We start from the raw sequence: 19,731 nt of genomic DNA on the forward strand, positions 1-19,731 counted from the left end.
AATGACGCATTCCTGTCACCATTTGTAGTAAGTATGAAGAACTTAAATGTGCATACACTAGACATAACTGTAGGCAACAAGAAAAAATGTATATATAGCTGCTACACCCCCCCCCCCCCCCCCATTTCATTAGTCTTGTTTTTTATTATCAATCACTTATTTTTAAATGTGTTTTTTTTTACAAAATCAATAAGACTGAGCTACAAATCAGGAATATTTTTATTTTAAAAAACAAATGAAACAATGAACACTTCCACTTTTCATCCCACATCTGTTTGATTGACAAACGTAATCATGAAAAAGCAGTACTACAAAACATGTCAAATTAAGAAAAGAAAAACAGAACTAGAATACAATATAACAAGTACTATCTGATATGTACAAGCATTATAGTTTATTATAATTATTGTTATAGGCAAAAGGCAAAAAAGCTGAAGACTGCTGCTGAAGAAACAATGGCATGTGCAAAATACTCTCCACAAGTCCACAAGCTTAGGAAGCTCTGCGCCGAGCAGAAACCTCGTCAGGCAGAAATCTACTGCTTTAGTAGGCAAATCCCGTTCCCGTGAGGACAGATGGCAAAATGTACAAGCTGTTAGGGAATGGGGACAATATCATTTCAGATGACTTTTTTTTAGAAAGCTAAGCTTGTGGAAGCCTGGTGAAGAAGACTCTCTCATCATCAGAGGTATATCTGAGGACGGTGGAGAGAAAAGACACTGCTGATCACTGACAGAGATTATTGATGGACCAAACAGCTCCTAATCTCTAACCACGACTAGTCAAGGACAGAGGAACCATCGTCACAAACACGGGTCGACACAGGTACAGAGGTACAGGTAAGAAACACACAGGAACAAGTTCAAGACTTACATACAGAATAACCAGCGTTTTCAAACGTGTAAACTGGAAGAATGACAGGAAAGGTGGAGCTGCAGAACATGGCTGTGAAAAAAAGTTCCTCCAAACATTGAAATGATGACTTAAGACAAGGATCACTTTGTTGTTATTGTGTTTTAACTTAAGAGCACCCCAAAAAAAACTCACAAACCTATCTGAATGTAATCACAATTTCTTCACATTTTGGTTTTTGGCAGTGATTTTGTTTTTAATGCCTCTCTATTTCCAATCCATTGCCTCTGTGGAGGCTGCAAGCGAAAGAGGCATCAATATATATACCAAGACTTTAAGCTCTGATTCACATCATTGCAATAATTAGGCGAAAAACACTACAAGGCAGAGAGCATTTTGAGTTAGTAGAGGTTGTCTCTAACAGCAGATTCAAGAAAATTGACCCTCCATTGTTACAGTAAAAGTACAGTTACAGTAAAAAAAGAAAAATCCAAAAAAACAACAAGCATTTCATTCCAATAAAATAAATAAATGTATTTTTGGATAAGGCTTTTATTTTGAAATCCATTTTAAAATGTTTAAAAATGTGGTACCCTTTCATAATAACGCGTACTCTAAAAGCTTTCTAATGACTTAAATTAGAGCCTGAATGAAAAAAGTTTTGGTTCAGCAGTATATCCTGTTCCTTTTTCGTTTCATTATGCTACAATTCACTAAAAAACCTCTTAACAATGACCTACTAACGCTTAAACTTTGCTGCAACATTGTTCATTTATTTGGCCACTAGGGGGCAGCAAAAACGAGGCAAATTCAACATCGACATATTATCATTTTACAGTTATTTCTGGAGAACAATTTAGCAATTCTCAATAATAACAATAAATTTTTTAATTGCATCACTCGATTGAGTTTGATCACAGGATTTACATTTATGATTATTCAAGTAACTCGAGAGATGTACCGGTGTAAACAATGCTGCCTTTTCAGTCAAATGTGGCCGAAAAAAACACTACTGTTGCTTTGTACTAGATAAGTCAGAAAAACAAAGGCCATTGCTTCTTAACATCATCCTGAAGGTGCACACAGCTTGGTGACTTTCACTACTTTCTCCAGGAACTGGATGACTGCCACTACGGTGCTATTACCCCAAAATAAACTGATTTAACTGGGATTTAATTGCAATAAATTGATTAAAAGTATGCCGAATTATCTACATCATGATGCCAACGTGTATAAAGTCTAATTTCATGCTTTATCAGGTCTGTCTGCAAGACGACAAGCAAAAAAGTTTAAAAATGCATGTTTTCTGAATGGAGTTTGGATTCAGATTCAGGAATCTGACAGCTGATGGTTTTCGCAACACAGAGTCACACATATTTCTCTCTTGAATTAGTTTAGTAAGTTAGTTTGAAGTTTAAACTCACACAAATGTGCAAAAACAAATATTAATATAATAATATATTTTACTTTTAAGGCATAATTACATATAAAGACATAAAAAGTGCAAATACTTGAATATGTCACACACATGAACTATGTGGAAAAATAGGCAAAAATGCCCGTTTTTGTATGTAATTGCGCCACATGAAAGAATTCACTTTGTAGACCTGAAAAAGCTAAAGAATTAGGTGATACATTCCTGGTTCTTTCACATACAGAAGTAGTAATTTGACTTATTGTCAACATATGACTTTATAAGTGCACCATATTTTTTTCATATATTGTTATCTTACCAAAGGAATAGGAAAGTCCTGCACAATAGCAGCTCAATCCTGGACTTTAATGCATTCTTGAATTATTTATTAACATGAATTAAGTCATTAGTGGCTAATTATAGTACGGGTTATTCCAAAGTGGTACCACAACTAAATGTTTGTAAGATTTAGTCTCATAACAGCAAATCTTGTTGAGAGCATATGTCAACATTTTTAAATATTGTTCATTTTGGAATGAGATGATGAAACTACAGTACATGAAGTTCACTGATATTTAGGAATAATGAAACCCAGCCCCTCCGTGTGGAGGCTGTCAATCAGTCTGTCCGTCTGTCGAGCCCTTAACTGGTTGTCGGCAACACAAGTGAAGACAAACTACAGGTTTCGAGAAGGGTGCTTTCACAAAGTCCACTGGCTGTTTTTTGTTCTTCTTGTTTACACAAAAACGTTTCGGAAAAGTCTCCAGACTGGCTGTCCGTCAACTGCTCATGCAGAGTTGAAAACAGCTGCACTGGACTGGTGGAACATTTAGTTTCTAATGTTTTTTTTACACCAAATGATTATACTATAGCGATGCATCTACTGTGCCTTAAACTGCACATGTAAACTAAATTTAATACATTCAAAATATTTGGAAGTACTTATAATCAATCAACACCAAACTGAGTGTTTGCTCAGCGGTGACAGACGAACCAAACAGTGAGTGAACAAACAAGAAAAAACCCTGCAGGGAGACATGAGCTGACATCACAACTGTAACACTGTAATATCGACACCGGGAAGAAAATGAATCTAAACCAACAAAAACACCATTTAAATCAAGACATTGGCATTAACACTATTAAAAAAATATTTTTCTAATACTTTACTGGAGATGGAGAGTGTTACGATGTAGGGGACACAAGGCCTGTGGAGCAGGATTTAATTAATAAAAATTATACTTTTAGACCAATTTTCATAATTCACTATTTCAGATACATTGTTTGATTTGCACCAAAGTTGAATTTCAATCGAATTACTGCAGGAAAACTCAGTTTTATATGCGATTTTGTTTGTTTTCAGTGACAAAACAATGAAAAATCTGCATTCGCCTTGTGCCAGTCTACAAAGTAACCACGACGACCACTGCAGCTTTTGTAACCCAAATCTGATAATCAATAATGACCACACAGTGCCAACACACACACTCTCTTTCTTTCTCACACACTCACATACCATTTGCATGCCCTCTGTCACATGGTAGAAAAAGTATTCCTCCTATTTAGTGATTTTTTTTCATAGTTTCTGACCACATTACATTTATATCACCACACACACACTTGTTACCAGTTACTGTACACTCACTAATCACCTCACGACATCCTACAGAAAGCATGTAGCAGACCTGTGCCAAAATAACTGACATCAACCGAAACACTTTTTTTTCTTATTAACCTCTGAAATTTTACAAAATTTGATTTTTAAAATTTTTTTTGTACCAGGTCCACTGATATCACTAAAGAGAAATCTATGGAAGCACATTTCAAAACAAAACATAGCTTTGTGATGAAGAAAAAAAAGTATATTATAATGAGAAACTCATTGAAATAATGACATATCTCCAAATAATGAGAAAATCTAACAAAATAATAACTTACTTATGTCGAAAATAATTAGAAACTTTCTCAAAATAATGACTCCATATCTCCAAATAATGAGAAACTCAAAATAGTGACTTACTTATGTCAAAAATAATGAGAAACTCTCAAAAGAATGAGAAATGTTCTCAAAAGAGTGACTTCATAACTCAAAATATAGGAAACTTTCTCAAAATAATGAGAAACTCTCTAAGTAATGACTAACTTATGTCAGAAATAATGAGAAACTTGCTCAAAATAATGAGAACCCTTCTCAAAATATTTACATATCTCAAAGTTATGAGAAACTTTCTAAAAAATATTGACTTATTAGCTTAAAATTATAAGAACATTTCTCAAAATGATGAAAAACGTTCTCAAAATGAGAAATTTTCTCAAAATAATGAGAAATTTTCTCAAAGTACTGAGAAAATAATGACTTTTTTCAAAATAATGAGACATTTTCTCAAAATAATGACATAGTATCACAGAATTCTGAGAAATGTATTCAAAATCTTGACTCTGTAGCTCAAAATAATTAGAAACTTTCTCAAAATAATGAGAAAATCTGTAGATCTGAAGATATCAAGTCTTATTTGAAATACTACGCCATTATTTGGAGATATGAAGTCATTATTCAGAGAAAGTTTCTCATTATAATGACGTACAGGATCTTTTTTCTTCATCACATCAGCTGAAATGAGCTTCCATAGGAAGCTGCCAGTCTGTTGCCAATAAAGAAAAGATTATTATTAGGGGAGCAACTGGCGAACAACATTGTGCTTTATTACAGGTGTTTAACTCCCATGTTTGCGGTGTAGACACTCACGGAAAAGCAGAGTTTATCCTTCTTTCTCCCATCTATGCTGCTGGGTTTCCAACTCTTTAAATATGCATCTTGTTGTTTACGGTTGCATAATTGCAGATTGGATTAATCTATTTTTACCAGCTGTACTCTGCAAACACCCAGATGCGTCTTCGTAAGTGCATAGCAAATAAGAAGATAAAGAAAACGGCACGTTACAGTAGCCCCTGCCCTTAAATCCTGGAACTCTTCACAAAAACGTACACTATGCATCACAAAACAGCGTCAAAGGGATTTACTACTTTTCACAAGAGCACGATTTTAAAAAAGACACTTCCCCTTTATATATATATATTCTTTTTTTCTGTTGTACTTTAAAGGAAACGTTTGGCATTTCACATCCAAATGACTTATTTTGGTACAGAAACAAAAATATTTTAAATTATATGGAAGCCCTTGAAATAAAAAAATAATAACGGACCTCTTTTGAAGGGCATCTGTTGCTTTATCTATAATTCATCACATGCGAGCCTTTTTGTTTGACTGCACTTTGTGAGGACTTTTCTTTGTGTTTTCACTGGCTCATGCAAACACTGAAGCCCTGTTGCTGTACTTGTTTTTTTTATTTATTTTGAGTTACTGTTTTTCCGGCACATGAGTGGTGTATGTGTTAGTTCAGAGCATGCACGTGTGGGTCTGGGTCGAAAGTGGAGGGTCTTTAAGGACTTTAAGGGCTTGAAATCGGTGAGTTGTTGCATGCTATTGCATTCCATAGAACGGAAACGTAAATGGCAGTTAGCTAATAAACTTGTGCTGTGAGCCCCTTGTAAACACACTCACACACACACACAAACACACACACACACACATACTGTACATTCACGTGTGCATGCACACTTGCCACACACGCACACGCACAAAAAAGGGGCATTAAAGTGACTAGTAACAACGCTGCACCCTAACACCACCCTCTTCCTCCTCCTCCTCCTGAGAGAAATAAGACCAAAACAAAACTAAAGAAAGAAATCAGTCCAGCCGCTCGACGTCTTCTCTCAGATCTGCAGGTGCTGTGAGGCGGGGTCTTTGCGCGTAGGTGTTACGGGATCGAGGAGAGTTGAAGGTCAGGTCGTGGTCAGAGGAGCCGGCCGGCGCTCACCACTAGGAGGGGGGCTTGCTGTAGCCGAAAAGTCCGACAGGAAGGTATTTGACGTGAGTCGGCCACTGGGCGGCCAGCTGGAAGAACTTCACGTCGTTCCACTCCACGCCGTCTATGGACACTGGAGGGGCGGAAATGAGACGCAGAACTCAGAATAATGACATATTAGAGAAATCAGCAATGAGACAGACATTAAAATTATGAGAAACTTTCTCAAAATAATGAGTTTGTATTTATAAATAATGAGACACTTTCTCTTAAAAATGACTTAGTATCTTAAAATAATGAGAAACTTTCTCATAATAATGACTTCATATCTCAAAGTAATGAGAAACGTTCTTATAATAATGAGAAACTTACTCATAATGACTGTATCTCAAGATAATGAGAAACTTTCTCATCAACACGTTCATGACAAACTTTCTCATAATAATGACTGTATCTCAAAATAATGAGAAACTTTCTCATTATAATGACTTCATATCTCAAAATAATGAGAAACGTTCTCACAATAATGAGAAACGTTCTCATAATAATGACTGTATCTCAAAATAATGAGAAGCTTTCTTAAAATAATTAAGATATTGCAAAATAATTACATTTTTTCTCAAAAATAATGATTTAGTATTTCAGATGAATGAAAAAACTTCCTCTAAATAATGAATTAGTATCTCAAAATAACAAGAAACTATCTCAAAATAATGAGAATATTTCTCAAAATAAATAATTAGTATTTGAAAATAATGAGAATCTCTCAAAGATAATGAAAGATAAAATAGTATTTCAAAATATTGAGAAACAAACACATATAAAATAAACTGATGTACAGGAGCGTTGTAAACAACCTTTCAGGATGGTCTGTTGCTGCTTGGCGGAGCAGATGAGTCGGCTGATGCCTTCAATGACCTGACTCTTTGAGTCTACATCCTTCTCCTTTGGCTTCTTTCCCAGGAAGATGGTGGGAACTGAAGAGGAGGAGAGAGAAATTATAAAAACACAGTGAGTGAGTGTGTGTGTGTGTGTGTGTGTGTGTGTGTATAATCAACTATGACCAAAATGTGTTTTTCAACAACATTTTGATCCGTGACCAATGCAGGGTTCACACTACATGGTTTTGAGAGCTGTGAGATTGATGAGCTGTTCACACTACATGACTTGCTGTAATCGGGTCTTTTAGAGGTCGTCGTGGTTTTCACACTACATGACTGAGTGGGGACCGGAGCTCACACCAACAAGATGTTTCACCACCAAACACCTGTTTCATCATTTTGTCATATTATCAAGTATATAATTATTGCAGAAATACCCTGAAATTTTGCAATATTATTTTAGGGCCATCGGCCAACCCAAACACTGAGGCTGAGAAAAAATAAAAAATATTGTTTTTATCAGAAGAGAAGCAACATGGTCATAAAATAGCTGTTTAGAATACAACAAATCAGGTTTTTTTGTGAAATAAGTTTGACTAAAATTACCAAATTATTGGTTTTGGCAAAATAAATTTGATTGAAATGTTGGATAAAAGCTGCTGACTAAGAAAGGAAAAATATCTAAAGTTTTCACACACTAAAGCTAAAATTGTTACAACTATGACTATAAAATAAAACAAATAAAAAAATCAGGAAGAATTCAACTAAACTGCTCGGTAAGCATACAAAAAATCTGGATTTTTGTGTAAAATAAGTTTTACTAAAATGACCAAACTATTGGTTTTGGATTGAATAAAATTGACAGAAATGTTTGATAAAATCTGATAACTAACAAAGGAAAATGTAAAATACTAAAATAGTAAAAAATAAAACACAAAAATTAAAAAACAGGAAAAATTTAACTAAATTATAATTAACTAAAAATTTACTGAAATGTTCAATATAATCTGATAACTCGGAAAAATATCTCAAGTTTTCACAGACTAAAACTTAAATAGTAAAAAAACAAACAAAACAAAAAACCAGGAAGAATTCAACTGAATATGATTACAAAAAATAAATAAAAAAGGGTAATTCGACACAGGACGGAGACTAAAAAATAGGTGTAAATTATCATTATGTGCTTCGATCTGAACCATGAAATAAAATAAATCCTCTCCCATGTGATGATCCTCCTCTCACCTTTCTTGTTCTTCTCCTTGGTGACCACGGTCATGGCCATGGTGCTGACCTGGGCCTGTGGGTCGCTGCTGCCCCCTCCTGGTAGCCTGCTGACCTGCAGCGAGCGGAAGGCGCTCTTCAGGGTGTTCTTGCAGCCCGTGTCGCGCCGCTCGCCCTCCCGCCGCTTCTCGGCCAGAGAGGCCAGCCAGTAGTCCACCTGCAGGCCGATGGCGTCCACACCGTGAGACATGCTGGGACTCCTGAGGACAGAAAGACTTTATCAAGCCACTACTTTTATCTGAAGTCACAATTTTACATGTCAAACATACAGTATGAAGCATAAACTGCATTTAACTGCACCAAACAGCGTGTAATGCAGTCCAGGTCAGGTCCACCTTGGGTCCACCGTTGATGATGATATCTAACAAAGAAAAGAAGAGGAGTCGTACCCTTGTACTGTGAGGACGCTGCCTGTGGAGGGGGAGGAGGGGGGCGTGGCTGCCTCTTTAATCATCCCAGTGGGTGAGCCGTGGGAGGGGGGAGACGTGGAGGGGACGGCCAGGCTCACCGCCACGCCCTCTTCTGTGTCTCCTTGAAATGCACAAAATGGATTATTGGATCATTATCAGCTCAAAGGGATAGTCCGGGGTTATTTTTTAAGTGGGTTCTATCAGGTACTATCCATCGTCAGTGTATTAAATACAGTAGACGTATTTTAGCCACATAAAAAAAAAAATCTATATATTTTCACCACTTTACTTTGCTGTGGGACAAAACTTTTTTGATTACTGTTTTTGTCAATAGAGTCTGGTGATTTGTTCGTATTCACAAAAGTTACATAATAATAACAAAGAAAAACCAAGAAAAAGACCAATGCACAATATCAATAAGAAATGTAATAACATTTAAATTTAACAAAAAATCAAAGACAAAAGACTAAAGAGCCATAAATTAATATTTATAGTAAAACCCGAGTGAAATAAAAGCTGGAAAACTAATCAGATAAAAAGACAAAACAAGAATAGATAATAAAAATAAAACAAATAAAACAAATACAATTAAATAATAATAATAATAATAATAATAAAACAAAAATGCAAGATAAAACATATATAAGACAAAAATAAGTCACATGAAATTAAAAAAAAGAGGGTAAAATGAAACCAAAGACTTTCTTACTATGAAATTAAACTTGAACTTAAACTATTTTTTTCTTCAAAGCCACCAGACTCCATAAACAAAAACAGTAATTTTAACCTCACAGATCACAGGAGCTGCTGTCTTGTTTGGTTAACTTGTTTATTATTGTGTGCTGTTGGTGAATGATATATAATCCTATAAAAACACCAAAGTCACACAATAACACAAACAAACTTACCAAATGAGGCAGCGATCGATCAGCAACTCCTGTGTTCTGTGAGATTAAATTATTGTTTTTGTCAATGGAGTCTGGTGGCTTTGGAGATAGCATAAAGGACTCAGTACACTGTCTGAAATGGGTTTCTGATGGCAAAATAAAGCTGTAAAAATATTCAAAATATGGCTCCAACATACACTGACTGTGGATAAGTATCTCATACAACCCCACTTTAAAAAAATCTGACCTATCCTTTTAAACAAGTCAAATTAATCTTTTATTTTTGTGCTCAGTTTTCCAAACACTCACCTGTTGGAGACTGACCAGACTCGATGAGACCGACCTTTACCACCTGGAAAACAAGAAATGTTGTCAGCAAAATATCTTAGCAATAATCCATCAATTCACATTTTCTTCGAGTAAAATCTTACCCCTATAAAAGGAATAAACTTCTGGTATGAGTCTTCATCCCGCCTGGAAAAGGAAAAGAGAGAATATTAAAGTAAACATTCAGATTAAATGTGGGTTGTTGTTTTTGTTTTGTTTTTTATGCTCATGTGTATGTATGGATACATTTTCCTTCATATTAATTTCACTTAATTTGATTAATTTGTAGGGTTTATCTTAATGTTCTTGTGACTGAAATATAAAAAGTAAAAATAAAATAAAAATGTAAAAAAAGGCTGTTTTTTTAAACAATTAGTTGATCTATTTAATTTTAAATATCTTATTTTTATGTGTATATGTATATGTATATGTGTATCTATGTGTATGTATCTATTTTTTCCATTAATTTTTTTTAAAATAGATAAATAAATACAAATAATAATATATTTGATCTTTTTTGCTTTAAAAAATGTATTAATACATTTATTTAATTTAATTATGTGTATATGTACAGGTGTATGCATGTATTTATTTTATCTTTATATTAATTTCACTTGATTTTTACTATCATTGCCATTTTGTATGGTTTATTTGTTCAGTGTTCTTGTGACTGAAATATAAATAAATATAAAGTCAAAATAAATAAAACATTATTTAATGAATACATTTTATTATTATTTCTTTGGTGTGTATATGAATATGTATGTATAAAGTGGATCTTTATATTAATTTAACTTTTTTATTTTTATTTACCTTTTTATATTCATGCGTGTTTGTAGGGGTTCTTGTTCAATGTTCTTGTGACTAATAAATAAAAAATAAAATAAAATAAGACTAATGTTGTGGTTGTTGTGTTAGTGTTAGTGATGTGCGGATCAACACTGAAAATTCGAAACTCGATTCTCAAATGAAAATATCGATACTTTTGATACTTCAGTCATTTGTGGTAATGTATATTATTAACAGGAATACGGTGGAAAGTAACTAAACTATTCAGATCTTGTCTAAATGACACGCTGCTGGTAGGAACTACTTTTTCTTCCGCATGGGTAAGTGCCTAATACGTAAGCGCAGTGGCACGCTGCTGCTCACTCTTCTCTCTCTCAGTGTGTGTGTAATTCAATGGCGGAGCGGAAAAGAAGCTATATTGTGAATGAGTCCGTATACTTCTGAGTTTCAAATAAATAAGTGACTCTGATGTCTTCTATTCATTCTTAAGCCATTTGAAATACACTCTTTTTAGATTTACCAGGCAAATTAGGTGTATTTGCACAAAGTATTGGTATCGGATCGGTATTGCCGATACCAGCCTGAATTTTACTCAGTATCGGATCGGAAAGGAAATCGATGGTATCGAACATCACTAGTGTGTGTGGCGTCTGTACTCACGTCCTGTGTTTGCAGGTGAGCATAGCCTCAGCGATGGGCAGCTGGTGTGTGACCGTGGCTCCGCTGATGTATTGGGAGATTCTTGCCGCTACGTCCAACTGATCTGGAGGCGACAGAGGAGAAACATGTGTTGAGCATTTATCACAAGCGGCGGTTACACGTGTCTATGGGTCTGACGGGTCGGTACCTGTCTGCGGCGGCTCGGAGCGGCTGAACACGTCTCTCCACGCCCCGTCCAGGAAGGACGAGCTGTAGCGGTTATCGAGGGCACCGAGGTGCTTCGCAACCGGATGAGAGCCTGATGAGGAGGGTGGAGTAAAAGTGAAGGGAGGGAAAGAAAGAAAGCAGAACAATGATGATGTTTAATTTTAGAACTATAATTGAGCCAATCAGTGTTTTCTTTTTTTTCTCCTCAAAGTTGTGTTTATTAAATTTTTTAGGTCCATATAGGTATGTGAAATTCAGTTTTTTTTAAGTTTCAATGCCCATTAACAGGGAAAAAAAATATAGGTTAATACATATAGGGTATATATATATATATATATATATATATATATATATTCACATAAAAATAATACATTTTTTAAAAATAATTTTTATTATTTTGGTTTTTCATTTTTCTATTTATTTGTATTTTTTTTTAAATGTAATTTTAGGTAAATACCTCCATACATTGATAAATGGGAAGATAGTTATAATGATAATAAATATAAAGCAGAAAATACTTAATTTAAAATAAATAAAGTTAAATCTTTAAATAATAATAATAATAATAATAAAGAGATGAAAAATAAAATAAAAATATTTTAGGGAAATACCTTTTTATGTTGAAAGATAGGGAGATAGTTAAAGTGATGATAAAAAATAATTTAAAATAAATAAAATGAAATCTTTAAATAATAATAATAATAATACAGAGAAAAAATACTTAATAAAATATAAATATATTAAATACTAAAATACTATAATAATGATAGAAATAACAATAAAATACGTTTGCATATATATAACAATAACAAATAGAAATTAAATAAAAGAATGACAGCATAAGTGAAATTAGAAATCTAAGTGACAAGTAATAATTAAAAAACGAGTATCAGTGCAATTTTCAAGGTACTGATCCACAGTGAGGAGATTCAGTATTTCTTTAAACTGAAACAGCTTACAGTCTGTGTGTGTAAAGGAATAAAGGATGTCTGGAGAGTGAAGGAACAGAGGTTTTGTCCCTCCCCAGACACTTCCACACATAATAGGAAAACCTTGCTGCAGCGTGACTCTGCAGGAACAGAAGCTTCTCCACAGACACGAGCAGAGCGTCTTACCCAGAGGCACGACCAGGAAGCGCATGTGGCTGAGCCAGTCGGACGTCTTGTTGGCGAGCTGAGTGACGAAGAACTGCAGGATGGCTCCGAGGTAACTCTGGCCGCCCACCGCCGCCACTTTCACTGCTCGGGGCATCGACGAGTTACAGTTACAGCTGAGGAGACAGAGAGAGAGAGAGAGAGAGAGAGACAGAGAGAGAGAGAGAGAGAGAGAGAGAGAGAGAGAGAGAGAGAGAGAGAGAGAGAGAGAGAGAGAGGTGTTAGAGCTGGAACCTCAACACGCTGTCGCATCCATCACCTGTTAGAGAAACAGACGGTAAACAGAGGAGACAAGAAAACAAATCTGCCCCGCCACAGAAGCTTCAACAGAAACTGGCTGATTGGGGAATTGGACGAATGAATTGGCGATCAGCAATTGGCTCAGTACGTTGTTGGTTGATGTTTTTGGTGATTTTTTTTTTGGCAAATTTTTCAGCACACTGCTCTAGAATAAAAGTGTGGACATTGCTTTGGCTAAGGCAAGGCAAGCTTATTTGTATAGCACCTTTTAACAACAGGGCAATCAAAGTGCTTTACCCAAACATTAAAAGCATTAAAGAGACATATATAAAATGACATTCAAATATACAAGTTTAAGACTAAAAACAAGCAGATAAAATATTTAGGAAAAAATTTAGAAGTACATTCAAATATAAAGTTTTAAAATTGAAAGCGAGCTGAAAAAACCAACTCTTTAAATATCAAATTTTCCACTCATATCACTAAACGAGAGGAGTCCCTTAATCTATCTGGCACCCAGCTTCGCCCTTTTAAATTTTAAAAATGAAAGCGAGCTGATAAAAGTTACAGTGCAGTAAAGGCAGTGACAAACAGAAAAGGCTTTAGTCTTGATTTAAAAGAGTTGAGAGCTGCAGCAGATCTGCAGTTTTCTGGGAGTTTGTTCCAGATATGTGTAGCAAAGTGAGAAAAGAGGCCAGCAAAAATGCTTTTAAAAAAAGGTGAAAAATGTCGATCACAAATTCCCAGATCTTCACTTGACTTCCTCAAATGACTTTAGTGATATAAAACTGCATAAAATTGTCAGTGTCTCACATTTTTTCTTGACAAATTATATCCAGGACACACTTCAGCTCAAGAGAATCCGATTTATCATGAAAAACAAGTTAAAGGATTTTATTATTATTACTTTGATTTTATTTATTTTAATTATAATACTTTTTATTCTTGTTTTATTTATTACTATACATTGACAATTGAAACTGATAGTTATAGTAAAATATTAAGTAAAAAATAAAAATAATTATATTATATATTATTTTATTAAAAACTAATACAATATTTAAATAATAATAATGATAACAATCACATTTTCAAAATCAATAAAGTTGATTTTATTAATGAATATATTTATTTTATGAAAAAGTGAGACAAATCCATGTTTTGTTTGTGATCTTTTAAAATAACACTACACAATAAAAACAATTGCAACAAATGGCAACATTACTATGCTTTTAACTTTAATTACGATAATGATTTTTATATTTTGTAATTTGTATTTTCTTTTATTTATTTATTTGATTTTCAGGTTATTTTGTTAATGTATGAATTATTTTTTTAATCAAAGTAGGACAAGTCAATATTTTGTTATGTTAAAATATGGTTAAATAATAAAATAATGTTTTGCAATAAAAAAAACCATCTGAAACAAATTACAATATCACTATATTTTTTATTTGAAACATGATTCTGATTATTCTTTTATTTTAATTTTTTTTTTTTTAATTTTTTTTATTTAATTTTTTAAAATTTACTTGTGATCTTTGAAAATAATGCTTCATAATAAAAATATTTAAAACAAATAAAAATATTACAATGTTTTTAATTTAAATTATTATACTGGTTATTATTTTATTTTTAATTAATTAATTAATTAATATTTACTTTTTCAGTTTACGACAATTGCATGTTTTGTGCTCTTTCAAAACTAATGCTGCACAATAAAAACATTTAAAACAAATGACAATATTTCTATGTTTTTAATTTTAATTATTATTTTATTTTACATTTAATTAATTACATGTATTTATTTATTTAATTTTCAGTTTCTTTAATTTATTTATTTTCTTTATGAAGAAGTGAGACAATTCCATGTTTAGTGATATTTGACAATAATACTACAGAATAAAAACATTTGAAAAAAATGACAAAAGGGTATAATGGCTCTGACCAATGATAAAGAATAAACTTTGTAAAAAAAAAAAAAAAAGAATGGCGCCCAAGATTATATGTACACAAGATATGCTTCTTTATTCTCTATTATGTCCAAAGTTAGGATCTAAACTACCAAAACTTTCTTTTTCTTTATCTTCCATTTCCCTTTAAACCCTTTGGAAAAGTGCAATGAAGTGAAAATGATGACAGAGAAATAGAGAAAGAGAGAGAGAGAGAGAGAGAGAGAGGGTGAAGGCATGAAAAGAGACAGAACAGCATGAGCAGAAGAAACAGGGAGAGATAAAGGAGATATAAAAAGTATTGTTCTGGCATAAAGAGAAGTTATAGATGTGGAGTCATGAGGGCAGAAAAGGAGGAGGAGGGAAGCAGAAGAAGAGAAAAGGGTCAAACAGAGGACAGAAAACACAGAAAAAGAAAAAAAGACCAAGATGAGTCATGCTGCAAACCAAGGGACGCTCTTGTGTGTTTCTGTGTGTGAATGTTGAATGTTTTCACAATAAATACTCACAATTTCTGGATGCGAGTGAGCACGGCGGACAGCACCGCCTGGATCTCTGCCGAGGAACACGTGCAGACCACCGGGTGTCTCTGCACCTGGAGCTGCTCGGCAACATACTGCAGCACACGGAGAGGAAGAGGATGAAGGAGGATGCACGGTGAGAGTTGTGCGGGAATGCTTTTCCCGGCTAATTGCAACTAATTGGTTCAATTTTACTTGTTTAAATCCAATATTCTTAAATTTACCCCAATAATAAACCAAGCTCATTATTCTTATTGGGTTTAAATCTAAACTCAACAATATTAATCTAAAACTAATGAAATTTAACTCAAACTACCCCAATAAACTGAATTTACCGCAACAATCTCAAACTAAGACCAATCATCTTAAAGCAATCTAAATACAGTAATTGTACAGGGTTTAGACCCAAAAAACTAAGAAACCAATACTCTAAAACTAGGGATGGGCGTTAAGAAGAAACCTGCCAACTGGAGCATCTATAATGTTAACAATTAATTAATCAATTAATTGTTCAAAGCCTGTTTTGATAACAGACACTTTTATTTTGAAAGGACGAAAAGAGACTTCCTGTCAAACGATCACTAAATGAGATTAAACGGTGAAGATAATGTCAAGGAGTTCAATGTTTTATGTTTTAGCCCCTGAAGAAGCATGAGGTTAGTTTTCACAGTAATCTTCATATTTAAAATGTGTTTTGTGTTTAAATAAGTTTTGGATTAAATTAAAACTAGTAATTTATGCTAATAAGGTTTGATACAGTAAGCTAATTTTGCTAAAAAAATTAATATTCTTGTATTTCTGTGTGTTTTCTAATTGTTATTGCAACTTTCAGTTTGCAAACTGTAGCTTTATCCAACTTAATTCTCAGCTCGTTGGCTGATTGACGTACGGCCGCAGAACTGAACGATCGGCCGTTAAAAATACACAGAATGATTAAAAATTCCATGTGATCGACCAAATTCTTAAAGACCATTAATTATTCCCATCCCTAACACACACACACACACACACACACACACACACACACACACACACACACACACACACAGACACACACATACACACACACACACAGACACACAGACACACACACACACACACAAACACAGACTCACCTGCCCCTGCCAGTCGGTGCAGTTGACCAGGATCAGGCTTTCTGGGAGCGCAGAGTCCGATAACAAGATCTGGTTCAGCTGGTCGTACACCACCTTCCTCAGGAGCTACACACACACACACACACACACACACACACACACACACACACACACACACACACACACATGCTGAGTACATAAACCGCCCAACAGCAACACATTTACTCTTCAGATGACTCATCATCAGTACATGCATAATTCATTTCTGAGCTCCAGGCGACTCATACGTTATCATTTGTGCTTTTTTACTTTGGGAGAAGACAAGCAGGAGGGCACAGAACAAAGGCAGCTTTTCCCCCGCGCTGCAACAGGATGATGAACGTCTGCAGCTCATGATAAAATCCCAGAAAAGAAGGAGGCTAACTAGCTGACTTACCGGCGTGCTGTGTCCCAGCTCTGGGGATCTCTCCGAGTCGGAGCTGTTGGTGCGTTCGCTCAGAGGTTTGGAGAGCTGTCTCTCCTTCATGGGCGTGCTGATGCGCTTCTGTCTGGGCGTGTGTCCTCCGTCCAACCTGCGAGAGGGCAAATACAACAAAGACAGGGTTAAAGTAAGCCTTTTTTTATTTTTACAAAGTCAGTTTTACATTCAGGAAACTGTCAACACATTATTTATATCCTCTGAGATTGTAACTGTACTAAAAAACAAGAGATACAGAGAGAGGAGGACTCAGATATTTAGCTGAAGGATGAAGTGAGAGTCACGGGGTTTGCAAGTTTGTGTTTGATTTTTTGTTTTGTTTTTTTCTCATAAAAACTGGCTCATCTTATTTTTCTATATTTTTTAAAATGTATTATTATTTATTTTATTAAAATTAAATCTCACAGTTTTGTCCCCACATGTTTTTTTTTATTATTATTATTTGTGCTGATTGATAACAATTGTAGGAACATAAATTAAGTATAAATATGTAAGACAAAAAATACAAAATTTTACAAAATAAAATAAAAAAATAAAATGAAATTGAATAAAATTAAATGAATGAATTAAATAAATTAAAATTAAATGTTATATTTATTTATGGTGACTGAGTACCTTGGTGAAGGCATGGCCTGGGTTTCACTCTTGCTGCTCTTCAGAGGTGTACGGGGTTTCTCCGCCACTGACACCATAATGCAGGGGCCCACCTCAGCAAACAGCTCCTGATCTGTCAGCTCCTACACACACACACACACACACACACACACACACACACACACACACACACACACAATGACAGACTGTCAGTGTCAGAAAACGGAGATAATGCCAATCTGAAAGCCATCTTCTCCGACACTTCATCACTTTTTTTGTTCCGCCCTTTCTCTCCTTTTCTCTCCGTCGTTCTCAATCTGTCTCACTTACAGCACAGATGGCAGCGAAATCCCCCTCGGAGTGATATTAACAAAGATCCAGACACACCATTAACTTTCTCTCCTTAACACACACACACACACACACACACACACACACACAATAAGAGTCTCACCAGTGTGTCGGTCTCAGACAGGGCCTCCTCCAGGTTGCGGCTGCGAGAGAGTTTCATCTTCTCTAGAGGAGGCTGCTCCCCCTGCTGGGAAGACGAAGGAGCGGCAGTCAGTCTCCAGGCTTGGTAAGGCTCGAGATTCAGTAAATAAAACTATAACAACAGAAGTCGTAACCTCCTAATAACTCTAACACAACAGCTGTGATGTCCAAAACATGCCTGCTATTTTACGCAACAAGCACAGTTTCATTTTCGCACTCATTTAACAGATTTCAAACTATTGACAGAAATGAAAGCAACATCTTTTCAGGAAGTATGCCGACACTAAAAGACTGTGAAAGGAGGAACCGCAGCTGCTTGAGACTTCCAGCGAAATCCATTCAGCTCGCTGAGATTAAACACTTTTTATTGAGCAGATGGCGACCGTCAAAGAGCTATTGGATTCCTGCTCCATTAAGGAAACGTTTTCTGAAATTTTATATCAGCACTCTGCCTCCCTGCTGGGTGATTTTCACCCCATGTTAATGTCATCAATGCAGAGTCGTGTGTTGTTTTCTAGCTTTTGCTGCTTCAATTTGTGGTTTTATTATTACACTGTTTTTATGTTGCTGTGTGCCATTTAGTGCCACTAATTTAATACAGTGTTAATATTTTGTTTTCTTCCCATGTGTCAACTGTGTTTGTGTGTGAAGCAATTACTATCAGGTTATGACTAAGTTTATTATGAACTCATTAGGACGACGTTCAAATGATTTCTATACTGGGATGAGCCGTGATGCATAAAATGTTTTCATTAGAATGAAATATAAAAAAATAAAAAAGCGAACAAAAACAGCTACATTTAGAGGAAAAAATAAGAATGCCATCCAAATAAACTGAACCCAATAATCTTAAACCAAACTAAATGATTTTATTGGGTTTAGAGCCAAACATCTAAAAACCCAATAATATAAAACAAAACCCAATGATCTTATCATGTTGAACCCTAACAACTCAAAACTTAACAAATAAAATTTAAACAAAACCTAATAATCAAAATCTAATAATCTTAAACAAAAGCCAAAAATGTTATTGGATTGAAACCAATCAAACCCAACCCAACAATCCAAAATTAAACAAATCAAACTCAACTAACTTAATTCAATAATCGTATTGGATAAAACCCAATGATCTAAAGCTAAATCCAACAACCTCATTGGGTTTAGACCCAACAAGTGAAAGCCTTACTAGTTAAATTAAACCCAACCAAATATTCTAATTGGGTTTAAACCAACAATTTAAAACTAGACTAGTTAAATACAAATAAAATCCAATAAATTAAACCCAAGAAAATACTCTTAAACTAAATCCAATAATCTTATTGGGTTAAAACCCAACAATATAAAACTAAACCAGTAAAATATAAACTAAACACAATAAGCCAGTTGGGTATAAATCACAAAAACTCTAAAACTAAACCCAATAATCCTAAACAAAACAATAATTTCATTGGGTTGAAACCCAATAATCCAAATGTAAACAAATTAAACTTGAACTAAACCCAATAAATGAAATCCACATCAATAATCTTAAACTAAATCCAATAATCTTATTGGGCTTAAACACAACAAGTGAAAACCTAACTAGTTACATTTAAGCGTACCCCAATAAACTCAACTCAACTCAACTCAACT

At 34.5% G+C, this 19,731-nt stretch overlaps 1 protein-coding gene across 2 annotated transcripts in view; it reads right to left on the reverse strand.

The window, feature by feature from the left end:
• Positions 1-201: 201 nt before the first annotated feature.
• The window catches only part of LOC131989600 (phosphofurin acidic cluster sorting protein 1-like), a 100,060-nt gene continuing 80,530 nt past the window's right edge, over positions 202-19,731 (reverse strand). The window contains exons 11-24 of one of the 2 annotated variants that reach the window (XM_059354877.1): positions 18,062-18,142; positions 17,629-17,750; positions 16,972-17,107; positions 16,557-16,661; positions 15,430-15,536; positions 12,690-12,844; positions 11,555-11,665; positions 11,368-11,470; positions 10,023-10,065; positions 9,901-9,943; positions 8,684-8,825; positions 8,256-8,494; positions 6,990-7,109; positions 202-6,265 (exon numbers count right to left, since the gene is read on the reverse strand). In XM_059354877.1, the coding sequence (XP_059210860.1) occupies positions 6,147-6,265; positions 6,990-7,109; positions 8,256-8,494; positions 8,684-8,825; positions 9,901-9,943; positions 10,023-10,065; positions 11,368-11,470; positions 11,555-11,665; positions 12,690-12,844; positions 15,430-15,536; positions 16,557-16,661; positions 16,972-17,107; positions 17,629-17,750; positions 18,062-18,142 (1,626 nt within the window). In that variant the 3' untranslated portion in view covers positions 202-6,146. Of the gene's footprint in view, positions 6,266-6,989; positions 7,110-8,255; positions 8,495-8,683; positions 8,826-9,900; positions 9,944-10,022; positions 10,066-11,367; positions 11,471-11,554; positions 11,666-12,689; positions 12,845-15,429; positions 15,537-16,556; positions 16,662-16,971; positions 17,108-17,628; positions 17,751-18,061; positions 18,146-19,731 lie in introns of both variants that reach the window. The other variant, XM_059354876.1, reaches the window with a different exon arrangement.

This window comes from Centropristis striata, chromosome 17 (genome assembly GCF_030273125.1).
Source record: "Centropristis striata isolate RG_2023a ecotype Rhode Island chromosome 17, C.striata_1.0, whole genome shotgun sequence".
In the NCBI taxonomy this organism is placed as follows: Eukaryota; Metazoa; Chordata; class Actinopteri; order Perciformes; family Serranidae; genus Centropristis; species Centropristis striata.